At 54.6% G+C, this 20,967-nt stretch overlaps 1 protein-coding gene across 4 annotated transcripts in view; it reads right to left on the bottom strand.

Annotated features, from left to right (window-relative positions):
- Nucleotides 1–20: 20 nt before the first annotated feature.
- STX1A (syntaxin 1A) overlaps nucleotides 21–20,967 on the bottom strand; it is a 74,932-nt gene continuing 53,985 nt past the window's right edge. For 2 of the 4 annotated variants that reach the window (XM_069033113.1, XM_069033110.1), the window contains exons 4-10: nucleotides 20,205–20,279; nucleotides 17,499–17,572; nucleotides 12,126–12,234; nucleotides 6,208–6,281; nucleotides 5,759–5,896; nucleotides 3,962–4,072; nucleotides 21–3,316 (exon numbers count right to left, since the gene is read on the bottom strand). In XM_069033113.1, coding sequence (XP_068889214.1) covers nucleotides 3,239–3,316; nucleotides 3,962–4,072; nucleotides 5,759–5,896; nucleotides 6,208–6,281; nucleotides 12,126–12,234; nucleotides 17,499–17,572; nucleotides 20,205–20,279 — 659 coding nt within the window. In that variant the 3' untranslated portion in view covers nucleotides 21–3,238. Of the gene's footprint in view, nucleotides 3,317–3,961; nucleotides 4,179–5,758; nucleotides 5,897–6,207; nucleotides 6,282–12,125; nucleotides 12,235–17,498; nucleotides 17,573–20,204; nucleotides 20,280–20,967 lie in introns of those variants that run through there. The other 2 variants (XM_069033112.1, XM_069033111.1) reach the window with 2 other exon arrangements.

Here is a 20,967-nt window from a genome sequence, read left to right as displayed (position 1 = left end):
CAGCTTCCTCTCTGCCTGCAGAGGATCCACACTATCAAAGCATAGATCCATGAGGACAAAGTTCCTCCTGGCACAAGTGTTATTCCAGTAGCCATTTGCTCCTGTTGGTGCTTGGTACCAAACCTACCGTTTGCTTTAGGGCTTCCAGGGTGCTGGGGCTGACTGGATCCCCCGTCACCTCTTCCCTTCCCTTGAAGCAAGGAGAGGTGTCACCCAGAGCTTTACAGTTACAAATGTTTATTCTACATAAAAATTCCACAAAATGGGAAGCTGTTTTGCACCCAAAGCCTTGGGAGAAGAAAGGGATGGTAGCAGGGAGGGAAAGAGGGAAGGAGGAGAGAGGCAACATACAGTGTTATCCAGCCCAGTGAGACAGAGCAAGCCAGGGTCAAGATCCACATAGAAAACAAGGACACTTAGCTCACAGTACAGCAACAGTAGAACTCCACGGGGGGCTCGGAAAGCCTTCAAGTACATTAATTACAAAAAAACCCAATCCCCAGTTCAAGTGCAAGCTGTGCGTGCCCCACACTGCTCATGGAATACTGCATCAACAGGCTCCCGTCACGGGGAGGGTGGGTGGCACTTGGAACAGAGGTGGTGGAACCCAAAGGACAAGCAGGTGTAGGTTAGGGGCTGGAAAGAAAAGGTGAAACGTCTTCCCAAAGCACAACCACACTTGGTGATTTGGTCTGTACATGCAATGACAGGTAGGTAAAAAGGAACTCAGTGGGGCTTCCCGTAGTGCAGGGGTAATTATTGCACCAAAACACCCTCCCCTCACAGCGAGGACAGTGTGAGCCTGCCTGTGGGACAGCAGTGGTAGCCTGCTCCTCGTCTCCCTTGATTCTTGACCCCAGCACCGCTGCTGCCCACAAGATCCCAGCAAAGTGCCAGCGGTCCTGCCTGGCCCCATCCAACTCCTGCTGCTGTGGGGGCTGCTGGCAGTGGTGGTGCCAACAAGGAGCAAGAGCCAAGAATCCCCCTCAGTGCTCTTCCTGGTCTTGTGCCTTGACAGGGATGCCACAGCCCTGATGTCAGGTGAGCTTGTGCCACTAAAGCTGCTGCTTGGAAGAAAAAAAAGTCACCTTGTGCTAGCAGTGGGCATGGCTGCAGGGCAGGAGCCCGGGAGGAGGGTTTTCCTGCCTTCCCAGTGTTATTGCTTCCTGGAGGGGCCCTGGGGCTCTTGCTGGCCTGGCAGAGTGAGCATGGACAGCAGTGGCAGGGAGCTGCTGAGGGACAGGAGCATGGTCACTCCCTTTTCCTGCAGCCAGATGTCCCCCTGGAGCAGAAACCTTGCCTGCATGGTCCTGGTGCCCCAAGCCCTTCAGTGCACATAGGCTGCAGTGCTGGAACTCACTCGGTTGGTGTGGGACTGTGAAAGAAGGGGGCTTTGGTTGTTCCCATGGCCGCACCCTGAGGCGCTTGGACTGGGCAGTGCAGGGAACCAGGCTGGACCCTCTTCCCAAGGGCAGCTGCATGCAACAAGGGGCTGTATGGGGGAAACCTCGGGTGACAGTGGCAGAGAAGGATCTGTGTCAGGGCTGCTGCTGGGCAGGGCTGGCCCTGGGGGAGGCAGCACTCTGTGGCTGCACCCAGGGGCACCGCACACAGCCAAGTGCCCTGAACCACAGCACCATGCCAGCTTGTGGAGCAGCCCTGCCCTGGTGCTGGTGGGAGCTGGGAGGTGATGCTGCCTGAGACTGGAATACTGGCTGCCATCAAGTGTCCCTTTTCTACTACCAGCACCTGGGCTGACAGCCAGCCCCTGTCCCAGTGTGGCAGCGAGCCTGGCCTACCTTGGGACTCCTCTGTGATGCTTTGGCATGTGCACAGGACAGCCAGAGCCCTGGGGTCTCCAGAGGAAGGTGGGGGCAGAGCCTTGTCCCCAGCCCGAGGGAAACAGGCAGTGGCAGCACTGAACCCCCCTGAGCTGCCAGTGGGCTTGGACCCCACGGCAGCTGCATCCATGTCACAGGCACAGCAGAGGACACAGGGCACCCAGGTTGTCCCACGGCACCCCACTGAGAGCAGGTGCCTCACTGGATGGCTGGGCAGAAGGGCACTGTACCAGCAGCAGCAGGGTGCCAGGATGTGGAAACCAGGCAGTCAGGCAGTGGCCTGTTCAGGACCGGGTAGGATACAGGAGGAAGGTTTCTATTCCTCGTTTGCAGGGGGCTGGATGCAGCAAGGGCTGTTTCTGGGACCACAGCAGGAAAAAGCCCAACTGCTTCCAGCCCCCAGCCACGGGTATGGAAAAGCAAGTCTGGAGCAGCCCTGCTTGCAGGTGAGTGCTGCCAGGGGCCATGGACATCAGCAACAGCTCCAAACCACGGTGGGCAGCAGGAGCCAGGACCACCATGTGCCAGGGCTGAGAGCACAGTGATGAGGCTGTGTTGCAGGGTGAGCAGCCAGTGAAATTTGCTGGCCTTAAGACTACCCATGCCATCCTGCCCTGTCAGGCCAGCATCCAGGAGCAGCACTGGCCCCCACATGCCGTATTCCTGTCCCCAGGCAACTGTGATGGCCCCAAGCAGCAGCTCCTTATTCCACACTGCTCCATCAGGCACCCACCACCTGCAGTGGCATGTCCAGCCCTTGACACCCTACTGGGGTGAGGGCTCATGTAGGGAGGGGGCAGCCCTGCCACTGGAAGAGTGGCAGGGATGGAGCCCCAGAGCCAGACACAAGTCACTGGCCAGGCAGGGCTGGGCAGAGCACACCCCTGGGGAAGGGCCCCGAAGAGAAGCAGCCCAAGGGAAGGTGTTTGCAAGCATAGATGCAGCTGACAGACATGAGAGTTCAAGGTGATGGGCAAGCTGGGGAAGTTGACTGGGCATCATACTCCCAAGGACCCCTAACACCCATCATCGGTCCCTCCTCCTTCTCAGCTGTCACTAACAGACTGCCCATCACAGGAGGAGCAGCAGTGCCCAAGGGCATTTCTGTTCCCCACCTGGTCCCAGCCAGCCACCCAGCCTGGAGCAGTGATGAGAGCTCGGGTTCCCCCCCAGGGTCCCCCTTGCGCCCATCACCTGTCCCCCACCTGCGCCCCAGGGCCGGAGCTCCCTCCACACAGACGCACCGCACCGCACACACAGCGTCACAAACAACCATGCATTAGAAACTGAAATGCTGCTGGGAGGCTCCGGGGCTGCGTGGGTTGCTCCGGTGTGGCTGCAGCCCCATGGCACGCGCGGCTCCATCCATCGCACACAAACAGTCCTGTGGGGTGAGTCTAGCCGAAAATGCCGCCGAAGGTGGAGGCGATGACGATGCCCAGGATCACACAGCAGATTATGATCATGATCTTCTTCTGCTCAGGTGTCCCAGCAGCAGTAGGGAGAGAGGGGAGAGAGGATGGTGAGTGCTGGGGAAGGATGGACCCAGGAGCTTGGAACGGCAGTCTGTCCTGTTCCCCTTTGCCCGTGGTGGGCTCTGAGCAGCACCTTGGAAGCCAGAAGGGCTCTGGCAGCCCTGGGCAGGGATGGGCACCCCTGTTCCTGCTTCAGCCCTGGGTTGGCAGAGCTGAGCTGGTGGCCCTCAGGTCCCCAAGCTGATACGGGACCAGGTGTTGGGAGCAGGACAGGCACCTGGCACTGTGCTCAGGGTCTGAGCTGGCCCATGATCTTTCCCTACTTTTTTTTGCAAGGGACGTGGCTCTCACAGCTTGCCTGGTCCGGGGGTCCACCCTGTCCCTTTTCCTCCCCCCAAGCAGCACCCCTGCCCTATGGCTCATTGTCAGCTTTCACACAGTCTGTGCTGGGAGCTCTGCCTCAGCTGTGCAACCCTCAGGACGTGGCCTGTTCCCAGTAGTGTGGGGTAATGTGGTCCCCAGGCACCTGCAAAGTTGTGCCAGGCTGCCTGGATCAGGCAGAGTGCCAGCCGGGCCCTGCCCCTGGGATGGAGGTGTCAGCAGTGCAGGCAGGGCAGATGGGCCCCAGCCAGAGCCGTGACTCACCCGTCTGGCTTTGCTCTGGTACTTCACCGCTTTTTTGGTGTCGGACACAGCCCGCTCCACATAGTCCACCGAGTGCTCCACGTTGTACTCAATGCGGTCAATCATTTCTCCCTGCAGAAGGAGGAAACAGCCCACGCGCCCGCACGCGTGCAGATGTGAGCTCCTTCCTGCTCCGCTGCTCTCTGGCTCCGGGTGGATGCTGCCCTGCCCAGCAGCCCTGCATGGAGAAAAGCACTATCACAGCTGCCTGTGGGCACTGGGTGTTTCCTGGGGTGCCCTGGCGTGCAAACTCTGGACTGCATGCCCCATCTCAGAGGATCTCTGTGAACATCCCAGCAGGGAGACAAGCAAGGGTGAGGGACAAGGGAGTCTCCAGCCTGGTCCTGGCACTGACCTGTCCAATATCTCAGGTGACATCAAAGCCACAACTGGATCTACACCAGCACCACACCACGTGTTGCTGAAACCAAAGGCATGGCAGGGAGCAAGGACAGCACCAGTAGCACCACGTGGGATGCTCACGAAACCATGCACATGCAGGGACCAGGGACCACTGCTCCGATCCACACAAGCGCCACACTGAAGGCAGGAGGGTCCAGAGCAAGGCCAGCTGAGATTGCAGGGCCCTGCAGGGACCTCTGCCCCTGCTGCAGGGGTAGGTTGGGAGTGGGGGCTCCTGTGGGTGTGGGGACACGGGTTGGGGTGAGCTCCTCCAGCCTTGTTCACCTCCTTTGGCCCCATCCTGACTGAGTAGGGAAACAACGAAGTCCTGCAGCAGCTGGACAGGGTTGGCAGGAATGGGAGGTTTGAAGCCCTGTGTCCTCCTGCATAGCATGGAGGGAATTGGGGCCACAGAGCCATGGGCTGATAGCTAGCAACTCTGCAATGCCCATTTCTCAACCTAATGCTGGAGAGCACAGGGAGGACAAACCTTGAGGCCCAGGGGTGCTGAGCACTGAGCCCCACCAGCTGCTCCCTGTCCTGCGTAAAGCTGCTGCTGCTTCTCCCTGCCTGTGCCATGCCTGGAGCAGAGCAGAGCTGCCAGCACTGCTGCCTGCCCAGCATCCCTTTGTTCCCAGTACCAGCAGCTCTGAGCTTCTCACCCACAGGACAAGGGTGCTGGCACTGTCCAGCCCTTAGAGCGGGGCAGGGAATCATGAATTCCCCACATCTGTCCCCCATGGCAGACAGGACAGGCCACCAACGCCACTGTGCCCCAGTGACCCTTGCCGTCCTGCCACCGGCCATCCCAGCGCCACACGAGCGGCAGCCATGCAGGAGCAGCCATGCAAAGCAGAGCATGCAGCACCACGGGTCTCAGCCAGTGGGCCTTTACCTGCCACCGACGTCTCCTCGGGCCATGGCAGCGTGGCGGGCAAGAAGGGGGGTGAGCAAAGACACGAGAGCATGTGCCTAGCTGAAGGGACTGGCGCCATGGGCTGGCAGCACAGCCGAGGGGGCACCCCGAGCTCACCCACCTGGGCCTGGTGCTCCAGGAAAGATGAAGAAATCTCCCCCTGCATGGCAGCCACCCACTGCCCTCCTTCTGAGCCCCTCACTGAACCTCCCACCCCACACACACAGCCACCCCAGCTGTGGGGTGCCAGGCAGGTGGTTCCAGCCCTGGGGAGCCCAGTTCAGCCCCACTAGGAGCCATGCTGTTCCTAGATGTGGTTTTTCCTCTCAGCACCCACCCAGGCAAGGGAGCACTGCTCTCCAGCTTCCCCACCCACCACAGGGAGCCCCATTTCCCTCCAACCCCTTCAGGTGAGCCCCTAGGCTGCACCATTACCCCACCTGGCTCTCCACCAGCATGGCCATGTCCATGAACATGTCGTGCAGCTCTCGGATGCTGTTCTCCAGTTTGATGATCTCGCTGTGCCGTGTCTCAATTTCATTCAGTGCCTGCTTGGTGATGTTTGAATCCATGATGATCTGCAAAGAAAATAAGGCCACTGAGCACCCTGCTCAGCCCCAGCTCTGACACTGGAATTGGGGGCACTAAGAGAGGGATGAGCAAGAGCTACAGAGCCCTTCCAACCACCCCAAGGCAGCTAGTTTGCAGCAGGATGCTGGGATGCAGACTGCTCCAACAGCATCCTCGGGCCAGACCTGAGCCCCTAGGCCCCCCTCCTACATGGGCTGTGTTCATTACTCGCGTACTGAGGCCACTGTGGCAGCACGTCCACTAGCCCATCCCCTGGGCTCAGGGGGCTGGCTCAGCTGCAGCTTGTGCCAGTGCTTACCCCAGAGGAGAAGATGGCCGGGTTGCCGCTCTCCAGCATGTCCTCCAGCTCCTCACTGGTGGTGGTCCTGCCAGCTGCAACAACACAACAGAGGTTAGCCAGGAGCCCCCTGTCCCCATCATTGGTCCCACAGCCCCACCACAGGGCTCTGCTGGCTTCATGGTATTTTTCCCATGAGTGGAACAGAGCAAAGCTTTCAGCCCCAGGAGCATATAGGGCAGTTTGAGGGACTGCCCTCCCACAGCCTGGCTCTGACACCCCTCATTTTAAGGGCATCAAGCTGCCAGCTTGGCTCAGCTCACACAGGAACATCCATCTGTCCCTCCTGGACAAATTGACTGCTCGTGCAGGGCAGGGAGCAGTGCTAAGGGACAAGCAGCCACCAGCATCCATGGTGGCTGTGAAAGAGGAGGGATGAGCAACAAGCCACAAGCAGGCATGTTCTTGTCAAATCCTGTCCCAGCCAGTTCAACACCTTGAGGACACTGGGCTCAGCTGGACTGCCCAAGTTTTAGCCCTGCTGCTGTGTGACAGAAGCCAGGCTCTGTCCTTCCCCCTGTGGCAAAACCCTCCGTATCTCTGGGGACCTCCAGCCCCATGGCTCCTCTGGAAGCAATTCACCCACAGCACGTGGTTCTTTTCCTTCCCTTACCCACTGCATACAGTGGAGAGAGATGCTGATCACTCCATGGGTGACACTGATCCCTGCATTAAGTGCAGTGTATTCTTTGGGCTAGCAGCCATGTGGGACATGTGGAATTACAGCCAAATAGATGGAGATGCTGGGCAGGGCACTGGGGCTGCCCAGTGGGATGGGGAGGGTGAGCAGGTCACCTGAGACAGGGCAAGTGACACCCACTAGTGCAAATGGGGCAGTCAGGCAGGAACAGCTAATGAAGTGACTCCACCAAGCTTGATGAAACCAAAACCTGCAGGGCAGGGCTGGGGTCTGTAGATACTCCCCTGTGACGTGCTGCCTGCAGCCAGTGGTACTGAAAGGGACCTCCAGGATGAATGCAGGGCACCTTAGAGTAGGGGAATGGGGCAGAGCGGATCACAGCTCCCAGACCCATGGGCAGAGGTTGGAGTTCTGTGTGAGGCTGGTCTAGATAACTACGACCTGGTAGTGACCCTGAAGCCCTGAGAAGCTGCTGTTTTGAGTCACAAAACCAGCTTGAGCCCTATCTGTGCCCCGTGAGAGTTCACAGATGCATGTGAGGCCTGAGCTTTGCCATCTGTGTGCTCACGGACCTCAGGATCAATCACCCTCCCCACCTTCCCCAGCTCTGAGAAGAGGCCACAGCCCTTTTCCAGACACTGTTACATGTTTTAGGGTGACAGAGCATCACTCCCACCAAGAATGACCCATGACACCCCCTTGCTACCTTTCTTGCCTGTTGGTTCCTCGCTCTGGGCTGACACTGCCCTGCTCCCAGGAAGGGAGAACAAGGGACCAAGCAGCACAAATTTACAAACCCTCCTGGTGATGTGCCCAGCTCTCATCAGTCACTGGCCCAGTGATAAGGAGGACTATGCCAGGTGCTGTCCATGGAAAGCTACTTGCTCTGCCAAATGCCAGCCCTCAAGGCAGTCCTGAAGGGCAAGCAGTGCAATCAGCTCCAGGAGATGCCGTGTCTCTCATGGGCAGAGGTGGGATGGGATGCAGGATACATGTTCCCATCCTACCCTTCTTGTTGCCTCATTCCCCTGATGCAGAGCACATCTGGTAAAAGCTGCATCGAGGTGAAGGATGAGAGCAAAGGCATCAAATGCAATGCTGGCCTGGCCAAGGGCCATGACTGCTCAAGAAGAACTTGCTTTAATGCTGAGCCAAAGCTTGGGACTTGGAGGCTGCACCTTGCCCTTGCTGTCCAGCACAGCACCTGCCAAAGGCCACTGCCTCCTAACCAGGCTTCCTGCTTTGGCTTGCTGGTCTGCCATTAGCTCCTCCACAGCAGTAAAATCAGCTCAAAGTGTCCTGGGTACCTGCCTGATCGATTGCTCACATGACCACAGGGCTGTGGCACAGCCACAAATGGGAGGGAAAGGATGGAGCCACTGCAAGGCAGCACCAAAGGAGAAGAGCCTGGGGGAACACTCCTGCCCCAAAATTTGGTGAAACATTGGAAAATCCTGAGAATTGGACCTGTGCCTCCCCAGAGAGCTCCAGAGTGCATCTGCCTCTTACTTGGCATCTCTAGCAATTAAAGTTTCTTGGGGGAAAGCAGCTCTGCCAACGAGACAAGAAGCCCAGAGCACGGAGGGAGCTGGAGAAGCAATGTCAGGTGGCAGGGAGAGAACAATGAGAGACAGTGCCCAGGTCACACTGCTGCAGGGGCCATCAGAAACTCTGGGACAGGTGGACATGAAGACACTGAGCCTTCCCACCTCAAGGCACAGTCCTTGGCCCTGTAATGCCCAGCTGGAAAGAGTGACCATCCCCATGGACCAGCTTCCAGGGGATGCGGCAGGAGCAACCCTGTTAGGGTGTGGGGGAAGCTCCCAGGGAAGCCTCTGGTGCCATAGCTCAGTCCCACAGCCCAGCTGACACTGGATGCCAGTTTGCCCAATTCTGCATGCTGATGGTCTATAAATAGGGAAGGTACCTCAGGGCTGAAGGAGTCCAACATGCCATGACCAAATTCAGGGCTCAGCTGGGCTCTTCAGGCTGGCAGCATCCCTTGGGCTGGCAGCATCCCTCCTCCCAGCAGCAGGGCTGCACAAACACCAGCAGAGCCACAGCTGGGGGCTCACTCCAGACATGCTGAGGACAAGGCACCTTTCCAAGGCTGGGATCCTCTGCCTGGAGCTGGCTTTTAAGGTCTTAATAGACACAAATCCATACAACTCATTAAGGAAAGGATAAAGCTGTCCTGTCTGCCTGCATGTGAGGTAACAGGGTATGACTGACTGGCCCACCTGGCTGTCACCCAGCTCAGACAGGCCTGGTACTGCCCATGCTGGTATCAAGATGAGAAGGATTCAGCTACAAAACCCTGCCCAGCACATCCCAAAGTGCCACCCATCTCCTTGACCCTCAGCATCTGCACTCAAGATAAATCCCATGGTCATTCCTGAGATGAAAGTGCCACAGGAATCCTAAATAAGCTCTGAGGTGGCCCAGATGAGCTGCCAAGGCCAGAACAGCCCCCAGACTCTCTTGGCTCAGGGTGGGATGCACCCACAGCTCATTGTTTTGCACACCAGTTCACCTGGTCTGGCACAGCAGGGCCTGATGAAATCTCTAGTGCCCTCAGATACAGCAGATGCTTTATTTTTGTCTCCTCACTTTTGCAATAACAAAATTGTCCCTAAAAACAAGCAGCATCTCTGCAGCACCTCCATGGCTTCAGCTGCACACCCACCATGGAGAGCAGCTCCTCCAAGCTCCAAATCCAATTTCTCTTGGAGCAAAACCTAATTAGATTTAAAATATAATTTCTCCTAACGGACAAAATGGAGAGGAAAAAAGCAAGGGAGTGACACCTCTCACCTCAGGCAGTGTGGAGGGGGACATGGCTCCTGGCAGCAGATGTGGAGCACTGGGAAGGGGAGGGGGGGAGAGGGAGAGGGAGAGGGAGAGGGAGAGGGAGAGGGAGAGGGAGAGGGAGAGGGAGAGGGAGAGGGAGAGGGAGAGGGAGAGGGAGAGGGAGAGGGAGAGGGAGAGGGAGAGGGAGAGGAGAGGAGAGGAGAGGAGAGGAGAGGGACAGGTGCTCCTGGGTGGGCAGCGTGATGCTGATGGTCACTGAGGCACAACCTTTGGCACACACAGACAGCAGTGCCCACACAAGGAGAAGAGAACAGAACCACACAGGGCTGTGTGGAGCCCCAGAGGGTGCCTACAGCCCCGGGGCAATGACTCTACATCTGCTGCAGAGCCAGATGAGGTGAGGATGGAGAAACTTGCTGGGGAGCCTGCCCAGAGCAGCTGAGAACCTCCTGCTCCCATACTTTAAAACCCAAGTGATTTACTGGCTTTGCTGTCAGAGCTCCCAGCACTTTCTATCTTTGGATTCCTCAGCTGAAAATGAGAGCTGTGGAACTCTGTGCAGTCTCCACATCCCGTCTATTCCAAAGAGCCTGTGCAGGTGCCCCTGGGGCAGCTGGGGCTGAAGGTGCTGGCTGGGACACCCTAGACCAAGCAGAGCCCCTGCCCAGGCAGCACTCCTGGTAAAACCTCCGTAAGCTGTTCCTTTTGATGAGTCTTTTTGCTGGGAGATATTTATTTTCCACCATCCTGATGGGAGAATCCAGCTTTGGCAAAGGGCTGTGCAGAGGACTATGTCCCTCTCCAGCACAGCCCCATCCCACCTCTGCAGCTCCTCCACACCTCCATCCTGAAGGGAACAAGGGTCCCTCGCTGTCAGGAACTGGGACACCTCCCCTACACTTCACATTGGGGGCTTCATGGGGACTCCTGAGCAGCCCTTTCCCTACACCCATCGGGCTCTGTCAGGCACTGACAACCCGGCAGGATGGACAGAGCAGACAAAAGAATAACAATGTCTCTTCAGAATTTCAGCAGAGCAGCAGAGCCCTCCAAAATCCAGCAGGAAAACAAGAGGAAGGTTTCTTTCAGGTCTGCATCCAGTCAAGGACATGGCTTAGTCCTTCCAAATCTCCTCTCTCAGAGGGAGGCACGTGGATACCTCAAATTCCTGTTCACATGACAAGCCACTCCTCAGCAGTCAACTGCAGGGTGATGTTGGCTGAGGAATGAGTCAGGCAGCTGGAGCAGTGACACATCCTGCTTTACAGCAAACTGGCAAGCTCTTGTTGAGCCTCATGTCAGTCAGCCTTCCTGTCCAGCCTTCCCGTCCAGACGTCAGAAAGACAAATCTGAACAAAGATTAAGGCTTGCACAGCTCTGTCTCCTTCCAGCCCTCCACAGAAATTCCCATACACAGCACCCAGATTCCCAGACCCATGAAGCACATTCCCACAGGTGACCACCAAGGACATCAGTCTGACTCACAGATCTCCTGTCATCATTCACAGTGAGTTGTTGGAGGAAAGAAAACCATCCATTTGGTTGTTAGGAAAAAAAAAAGGACTAAGTTCAGATCCTTCCATACTGAGCACAAACCCCACAACATGTCTGACAGTGAGATTATTTGCAAAAATCTCTTTTAATCTCTGCATGCCCTGACTTCCCCCTTGCTTATTCCCCTAATTACATGGTTCTTCTTTGCTGGGAGATAACCCCATTGCTCTAAACTATCCAGGTATCACTGATTGCCCAGAAGAACCACAAGGAGAGTGTTTTTCTAGACAGGCAGGACCGAACTTCTCCTAAGTGATGGGCTCTGGATGACTCAGAGATCTTAGTGCCACAGTAGTGTCACCTGGGTGAGGTGTCACCAGCCTCAGAGGTGTCACCTGGGGTGCACCCTTGGCCAGACAACATAATGGCTGCTAAGAGCCATCAGGTCCTGGGCCCAGAAAGGTGCCTGGGGCCACTGAGGCTCCTGCTCTTCCTGTGCAAGGGAGACCATCAGGAGCAGGGAGTGCTCCAATCTCAAGAATTCCCTTCTCTGTTTTCTCTGTTCAGCTTAGTTCATCCATTAAGAAGAGCACCCTGAGGAAGGACAAATACACACAGGAATCAGGAATTCCCATGAGCTTCTTTGAATTAAAAATTAGCTGCCAACACAGAAGAAATTCCTCTCCTTGTGATGCCTGCTCTTTCTCTGCAGCATTTTGGGATGTACTTTGCCGGATGCACTTTGCCACTGAAACTCAAGGTACCACCCCATGCCCATCTCCCACAGAAGCTGTGTTCCAGCCACTCCCATGGGCTCTTGTGCATCCCAGGTTTGCCCAGCTGTGGGAGTGGCTCTGATCCATCGGGAGCCAGTGCAGGATGTGGCCCCATGGCACACACACCCCAGCTGTGTTCCCACTCCAGGTTTACTCACTGATCTCCAGCTGCCTCTGGATCCTGCCCTTGCAGCGCTCCCGGTAGTCAGTCTGCGTGGCATTGTACTCGGACATCACCTCCACGAACTTGCGGGACAGCGTGGAGTGCTAAGAGGGAAGAGAAGGAGAGAGGGAGCTGAGGGTCCCATAGGAGGGAGAGCCCTGCTACCCCAGCAGCGGGGAAGGCTCAGCCCCGAGCACCTCTGGCCACCCCAAAAGCACTTCCAGCCCAAATGCTGCTCCAGTGAGTGTGACAGAGCACAGGGCGGGCAGGTGACAGCAGGTATGTGTCCCCAGGGGAGTGGACCAGAGGCATTGTCTTGGGGTGACTTTGTGATGTGTATCCCCTATCGCTGCCCCATGCCCAGAAATTAATTTTGTGCCTTTCTGTGCCTTTAAACTGAGCCTGAGAGGGGGAAGAGACAACACTGAGGGAACTTTCTAAGCAGTTTGTTTTCATGTTTTCAAGGACACAGAGATAGAGACAGCTCTGTGTTCAGCTGTGGCAGCAGAGCGAGAGTGGGGAAAGCACCCTGCTTGCTTTCAGCCAGTTTTTTCAGCTCCTTTTTCTTTCTCCAGGGAGAGACAGAGAGTTGAACTTTTGTTTTCCTGGGACTTCGTTTTTTCTTTTTTTTTTTTCTCTGCTGGGCTGTTTCAACATCAGAATACATCGGGAGGAATTTCCACCGAGGCCTTGGCCCTGGACGGGGGCCCACCACCCCTTCCCAGCTCCAAGGAGGGGGAGAGAGAGACTACGGAAGGACTCTGAAATTTTCCCACGTTTCTCTCAGCAGAGCAAGAGGTTTTATTATTTAGCATCATTATCGTTTCCCTGTGTGTTTGTTAAATAAATAGTTTTCATCTCTTTCACTTTCCTCCGAGGAAAATTTATTTTTTTCTCCAACCTGGTGGGGGAGGGCTGGTTGTAACCTGCCTTCTCTCAGAGGATATATTTCTAAATTTGGCCAAACCGGCACAGGTATCCCTCATCCAGCCCTACCTAAGCACAGCCTCCAGCCCCAAGAAGACACTCTGAGAGGCTGGCAGCACCCTACTTGCACTACTTCTGCCCAGAAAGCCTGGAGGCAAGGCCACAGCAGTGCCCTGGGTTGTGTCCTGCCTGCCAGTGCCATGCTGCTGGGACATGCCAGACCCTGCACGGGCACAGGAAGGACCCGTGGGGATCATTCTGCAATGCTGGGGGCAACTGTACCCAGCCCTGCTCAAAGGCAAAATCACAGCATCACTAAGGTTGGAAAAGACCTCAAAGATTATCAACTCCATCCTGTGACCGATCCCCACCTTATCAACCAGACCAGAGAACTGAATGCCACATCCAGTTGTTCCTTCAACACCTCCAGCAATGGGGACACTACCACCTCCCTGGGCTGCCTGTTCCAATGCCTGACCACCCTTTCAGTGGAGAAATTAGTCCTGATACCCAAACTGAAACCCCACTGGCACAATTTCAGGCTGTTTCCTCTTGTCCTGTCCCTTGTTCCCTGGGAGCTGAGCCCAACCCCCACCTGGCTGCACCCTCCTGTCAGGGAGCTGTTGAGAGCGAGAAGGTCCCCCCTGAGCCTCCTTTTCTCCAGACAGAGCTCCCCCAGCTTGCTCAGCTGCTCCTCATCAGACTTGTGCTCCAGACCCTTCTCCAGCTCCATTCCCATCTCTGGACAGTCTCTGCACAGAGAGGGAACAGGGAATGTCAGACGGGCCTGGTGCCACCAGCACTCAGATGTGTTGGTGCAGGTGTTTGTACACCTGGAGGAGGCCCAGACAGCACAGCCTCACCTCCAGGAGACGACACTGGTGATGCCTGCACTGGTTCTGCAGCTATTCTAAGCCAGCAACAGCAGAGTATTTATGGAGAGCCTCAGCTCATCTTCTCCCTCCTCCACCACAAAGCTTACATGAACGCCCCTGGCAGCTCCAGCTCCATCCTCTGCTTGAGAGGTGCTGGCCCAGAGCAAGGTCAGAACAGCTCCCAAGCATCTCAGCTCAAAATCCAGCAATGACGTGACGTGCCATCCAAGCGACTCTTCTGCTGTTCCAAAATTGTTTTTCCTAAAATCCACTTCATTCTCATTCAGCTGAAAACTATCAACATATGTTGATCTACAGCCAAATATAGCCTGGGTGCTGAGTGACACCCTTCCTGCTCACTAGCACACCATGAGACACATCTTTTGCTTAAGAAGTTATTTAACTCAGTGTTTATTTTCTCAGATTGTTATTTTATGTTCCCATGGGCATCCCACATGTCTACAAAATTAATTTGATTTTTGGAGGAACATGGAGTTTTGTGCAAAATCAGCTGGAAAAAAGCATTTAAAATGGCTTTCAGACATTAAATAAACCTACCTGAATATTCACAGCAAATAAAAAGCGTGTCAAAATGTACCTTGTGTTTGAAAGAAACTCATTAAACAGAAAATTTTAACTCAAGTTAGGAAAAGGATTTGTTTCACTCAGGTCTAGCAACTCTTCACTCCCCAAACATGGGCAAAGCAGCCCAAACCAGATTTCCAAAGAGCTGATAAAAGCTCTGGGTATTCAGAGTGGGCTCTGAAAGCCCCCAAAAGCACACACTGAAACTGGGGTCCTTGTCCTTCATGTGATTAAGAGAAAGATATTTTTGAAGTGTTTATCCCATGGGGTAATACACAAAATTTATAAGTATATATATAATATATACTTATATATTATATATACATATAGAAACATAGAAAAACTGTCGAGACCTCTGGGAAGCTGCATCACTGGCTGCATTTCTGGACTGGGGATGCCTTTAGGAATTGTGACCCCAAGCCCCCTCCCTGTACCTGGATCTGCTGCAGGCAGGTCCAGATCTGATGAGACTCTTCTGTCTGGAAATGACCACAGCAAAGGCAGAATAACTGCCCATAATCTTAATGCTCAATTACTCCTAGTTTACAACATGTGAACAAGGGGGAATCGGCTCCTCATTCCTTCTTTTACCCAGTGTTTTGCTAATACCAAAGTCCATACAAACTGGAGAAGGCACAAATACCTACAGAAACATCAAGCTTCAAGCACCAAGCATGTCTAAATCAGCTTTCCAGTTTGGCTCATCCCAAATTTCATACAGAATGTGGGAAGGGAGGAGAGAGCAGGCCAGGCTCTGGGAAGACACAGCCACATTGCCCAGGAGAGGCTGGAACTGGTCTGTGTCACTGCAGGACAAAGGTGGTGGTGATCCCAGGTGGGGCACAGGACAAGCGAGGACAGGCTGAGAGAAGCAGGGCCTGGTCAGCTGAAGGTGACAAAGCCCAGAGAGATCCTTTTGTTACAATGACCCAGAGGGAGCAAAGAGAGAAGCTGGAGCAAAACTCATCTTGGAAGTGCACAGGAGCAGGAAAAGAGATGAGGGACAAAGCTGGGACATGGAATTCCATTTACATATTAAGGGGGGGAAAATCTTCATAAGAGTGGTCAAACACTGGAAAAGGGCCCAGAGGACCCACAGTCTGTGGTGTCTCCATCCCTCTGCGTTCTGGGGAGACAAACACCTGCAGGGGCTCAGAGCTGGGGACCAGCCAGGCCAGAAGCCAAAGCTCCAAAATGGAGCACTGTCACACTGCCAACCTAAGGGCTCTGTGCCACGGCCCAGAGGTGCTCCCCTGCCCCCAGTGAAATGCTAAAAAATGCCCACATTGCAAGAAAATGTCCCACCTCCCTGACTGAGGGAGTTGGGGTTGTTCAGCCTGGAGAAGAGAAGGCTCTGGGGAGACCTTAAAGTCACTTCCAGTGCTAAAAGGGCTCTAGGAGAGCTGGAGAGGGACTTTGGACAACGGTCTGAAGTGACACAGCAAGGGAGAATGGCTTCCCACTGCCAGAGGGCACAGTTAGATGGGATATTGGGAAGAGATTCTTCCCTGTGAGGGTGGTGAGGCACTGGCACAGGTTACCCAGAGCAGCTGTGGCTGCCCCATCCCTCAAGTATTCAAGGCCAGGTTGGACAGGGCTTGGAGCACTCTAGTCTAGCAGAAGGTGTCCCTGCCCTTGGCAGCAGGTTGGACTGGATCACCTTTGAAGGTACCTTCCAACCCAAACCACTCCATGGCTTTATGGTGGAGCAGAGCCCTGAATCCCACTCCCCCACATACCAGGATGACATCTGAACCACAGAGTTCAAACACAGACCAAATCTAAATCCTGCTCAAATCTACAGCCGTGGGTTATGCAGTTCCCATTTGTGGCCACCTCCAATTTCCCCAGACACTGCCAAAGTAAAGCCTTTTCCTGAGAAACAAGGACACATCACAGCTAATACCAGGGACCACCACCACTGACTGCCATCTCCCCCCCCTGCCACTGGCACTCTGGCACCTGCATCTGGGATGACATCAGCTCTTGAGGAGCTCAGCACAGAGCATGGAGCAGAACACCTCGGGGCTTCACAGCACTGCTTTCAGCACACAGAAGTGTCTCTGGAGTGGGAAGGGAAGGCTTTTCTTGGAAGGGATCTGCTGTCAGCCTGACACTGCCCAGCTGCAGCAGAGCTCTGTCCACACTGGATCCTTCTGGAAGGAACAGAAGAGCTGCTCTGCAGCAGAACTTGCTGCTCTCCTGTTGCTGCACCATCTTTTGGCTCTGCCATGCCCCAGAAATTCCCTGTCCTGCCTGCTCTAGAGACAGGTGGGCCTTTCCCCTCCCCCAGCTTTGTAGAGGACAGTTCCCTCATGGCCTCGGGCTGAGCTGGGACAGCTGGTGCAGGGCTGGAGGACACTGGGGTTCCAGCTGGGAGCTGCATCTGCAGAGCTGACTCATCACCATCACTGCCATATTGATCCGGCACCAAATGTGGATGGGAGAGAAGGCTCCCTGAGTGTCTTCCCAGGCTGAGGAGGAGATCAACTACAAAAGCCAAACTCCTCCAGCACCACTGCAGAGCATGGAGAAATCAGGACTTCTTGTGTGTGCATAACCCCCTGTGAGAGCTACAGATCTACATCTGGATCCCACCCCCAATGATGAAGAGCAGCACTGGCAGCTTCTGTTCCCTTTATCCCTTTAATGGGATACACACTCTTGGTTGCAGAACAAGGCTCTGAGATGCCTTGTCTTCACCCACATCCCCCAGTACAGAGGACACAGCTCTGCAGTGATGCAAGGACAGATTCCAGGCTGGATCAAGGGCTGCATCCTACTGAGTACTCTCTCACCAAAGCATCACCAGAAGGTAAAAACTACACACCAGCTCTGCATGGTTGGGCAGGAAGACAGAGTTTCACCCAGAGAAATCTGCTCCATAGCCAAGCACAGACCTCCTCTCCCAGCACCTCCTGGGATCCCTCAGCTGCCACTTCCCACCTTCCCCTTGCTGGTGCCACAGGGCAGAGGCTCACCTGAGTTTTCCTTATCCGCAAGTCAGCCGATGACCTGTTCAGTCCTTCCTCTTGCTCGATACTCTGCTCAATGCCTGGTCAGGGTAGAAGGACACATTATTTTGTGCTGTTTGAGGAACAATCATTAAGGTTGGAAAGGACCTCCAAGATCATCAAATCCAACCTTCAACCAATTACCTCTAGCTCATTAAACCGTGCTGTCAAATGCCACATCTACTCATTTTTTGAACGCTTCCAAGGATGGTGACTCCACCACTTTGCCAGACCACCTGTTCCAGTGCTTAACCAAAGGAAAAGGATTGTTTGGCAAAGGGACTGTGAAAGACTGGATTCAGGAGCAGCTGGTACTGGGCAGTTCCCAAATCCTGACTCCACCATTCAGCCTGGCAGCAAAGCCCTGTTTCATGACTGAAAAACACCTGGTGCCTGGCCATTGGCTGCGATTTGGGGCTGAAAGGGCAGCATTGTCATCCCCAGCCTGGTGAGCCAGGATTTCCATGCAAAATCAATGTGATGCTTAGGTCTGATTGCCAGTGTTCAAACTGGAGAGCTGTTCCCACCAGAGAGGCAGGAGGAGGAAATCCAGAGCTGAAGTGTCTCAGTAAGTAACCAGTAACCTCAAGACTCCTCCAGGAAACCTAAAAATAGCAGCTCCTCCAGCTGCCTGGAATGGCACAGGGAGGACCCACCATGCCAGCATGAGTGTGCTGCACCATGCTGAGCACTCATGTAGCAGGGCAGGGATCTGCTCCTTTAATTATGCAGCTAATTGAGATGAAGCCCTCACTGCCCAAAGCCTGTGAACCATGGCAGGGAGGAGCACCATCATGTCCCACCATGCTTCGAGCAGGGAGAGGTCACAGGGGTGCAGGGCAGTAGGACTGGCACAGAGCAGGACAGTGCAATCCTGCCCCATCCCTGGAAGTGTCCAAGGCCAGGTTAGATGGGGCTTGGAGCAACCTGGTGTAGTGGAAGGTGTCCCTGCCCATGGCAGGAAGTGAAATGAAATTACCTTTAAGGCCTCTTCCAACTCAAACCATTCCATCATTCCAGGATTCTATGAAACCTGATCCTCAAGGCCAGCTCAGGACATACTAATTCAAAGACTTAATTTCAAAACTTGGAAGAAAGCTCCCATCAGCAGGCTGATATGTGCAGAGACACAGATCTCCACATAAACCACCTGGTGTGAGCTGGTGGCATCCCCTGAGTCTGGCTGAAGACCCCATTCCTAACACTGATGTCCCACAGCTCTCTGAGCCCAGCTGTCCCCAGCACCTTCCATTCTGGAGCAGGTCCCTCAAGCCCAGCACAGGGCAGGTTCCTCCTGTAGCAAGGACTCCTCATTCCCTGGAGCTGCCCCCTCACAGTACAGCTCAGCATATTTCATCAGCAACTGGGCTTCCTCCACACTTGTCACAAACCACTCCCAAGGAATGGTATTGGCAAACACTGGGCATTTCTGATAATTAGTAAAATCACATTCTCCCAAGAAGCTGGTAATTAGAATTAGCCCCTGCATGAGTAATGTCTGGCCTGAAGAAGTCAGTTTGTTATCAGCAGATGTTGTTTTTGATCAATCCTGACTGTTTTCTGTCATTGATCATGCTGGCCATGAAGCGATTTGGGACAAAGCACAAGGATTAATCATCTGCTGCTCCAGGTAAATATGATACCAGACAGTCTTTTCTGGAAGCAGGAAACAGGAATTGGAGCCTGTCCTGCAATCCTTCAGGCTTTCAAAGTCCCTTATAAAACACTGAACAAAACACTTCTGGAAAAGGATTTTTGTTTTGTATGGGCCAAACCCCATCACCAGGGATCCTGGTGTGTCCAGGGCCATGGGAATGAATCCATTAGACTATGGAAGATAAGATGGCCCCCGGCTCTCCTTCCTGGCTCTAGTTGAGATCACGTGTTAGGAGGATAAAGGGAGCATGGGAACAATGGAGATACAGGTCTCCTGGCCCACACATGGGACATGGCCACACCAGTGGTGACCAATTTAACAAAGGGCTCCAGGCACATCTGAGTCCTCCATGACTGTGAGATGTCTACAAAACCCTGGGATTAGTGAGGACACTGCTGCCTTGGGGGAAGCACCAGCTCCTCTCCTACCTTTCAGACACAGCCAGGTCTTCTGCACCAATCTCAACCAAACCCCAGACTGATGTCCAAGACCACCACAGGCAAATCCAAGATAACAGAGGTGACCTGCCTCCCATCTCAAGATGCTTCCATCCTCTCTGACTCCCTCAATCCCCTGGGGTCCAGTCTTGGAATTCTGGGCTTGTCAACAACCCTGACCATCAGTGGGTTGACAGTCACCTTGTTCTTACACCCCAGACTGACTGACTCTTCCAATAGTGGAAACTGGAGGTCATATCCTGCAGCACATCCCACAGCAGCACCTCTTCACTCACACTGAATAGAACCTTTGGCCATGCTGGGGGTTTGTCCAGCATCCAACCCCTGCCAGTGGTGTGGCACAGGACTTACTCAGAGCCCACCAGCTGCTCGTGGTCCCATTCCCTCAATTACATTTTGGGAACGGGGTACAAGGGGGCAAATTCACAAAGGGCAAATTAAAGCACCTGGAGGGTGCAGCAGAGAGGAAAGGTGATGCCCATCCCTGAGAGTATTCCCAGCCTGGGACAGGAGTGCTCCAGGCAGAGCTCCGCAGCTCCATCACAGGCCAACACTCACTCTTTAGTTTGGAGCGCACTTTGTTCGCCGTCTTCTTTATATCAGACATCAGCTCTTCCAGCTCCTCCTTTGTTTCTGGGGAGAGAGGAAAGAGCAAACATGGATGTGCTGCAGAGACCAATAAAATCTGCTGCCCTGCAGAGTGTAGAGACCAGAGCTATGAGCACTTCAACCCCTTAACTGGAAGAATTTCCAACCCCTGACTGAGAACACTCCCATCCCCAGACTGAGAGCACTTCCACCCTCAGACTGGGAACACTTCCAACTCCAGACTGGGAGCACTTCCACCTCCACACTGGAAGCACTCCCATTTCCAGACTGGGAGAGCTCCCATCCATAGACTGGGAACATTCCACCCCCAGACTGAGAGCACTCTTGACTCCAGACTGGGATAGCTTCCACCTCCAGACTGGGAGCACTCTTGCCCCTAGACTGGGAGCATTCCCATATCTAGACTGGGAGAACTCCCACCTTCAGACTGGGAGCACTCCTACATCCAGACTGGGAGCACTCCCACCTCATGCTCTGTGCTGGACTCTCCTCCCACTCCTGAGACCTCCAGCTGCTTCCAGCTCTGGGCCCCAAGACAAGTGTTAAACTGAACAAGAGTGAGGTCAGGCTGGACATGGGGAAGAAATGTTGGACTGTGAGGTTGGTGAGGCCCTGGCACAGGCTGCCCAGAGAAGCTGTGGCTGCCCCATCCCAGGAAGTGTCTGAGGCCAGGCTGGATGGGGCTTGGAGCAACCTGAGATAGTGGAGGGTG

Source organism: Aphelocoma coerulescens, chromosome 19 (genome assembly GCF_041296385.1).
Source record: "Aphelocoma coerulescens isolate FSJ_1873_10779 chromosome 19, UR_Acoe_1.0, whole genome shotgun sequence".
NCBI classification, from domain to species: domain Eukaryota; kingdom Metazoa; phylum Chordata; class Aves; order Passeriformes; family Corvidae; genus Aphelocoma; species Aphelocoma coerulescens.
This window is presented reverse-complemented; position numbering and strand designations above follow the sequence as displayed.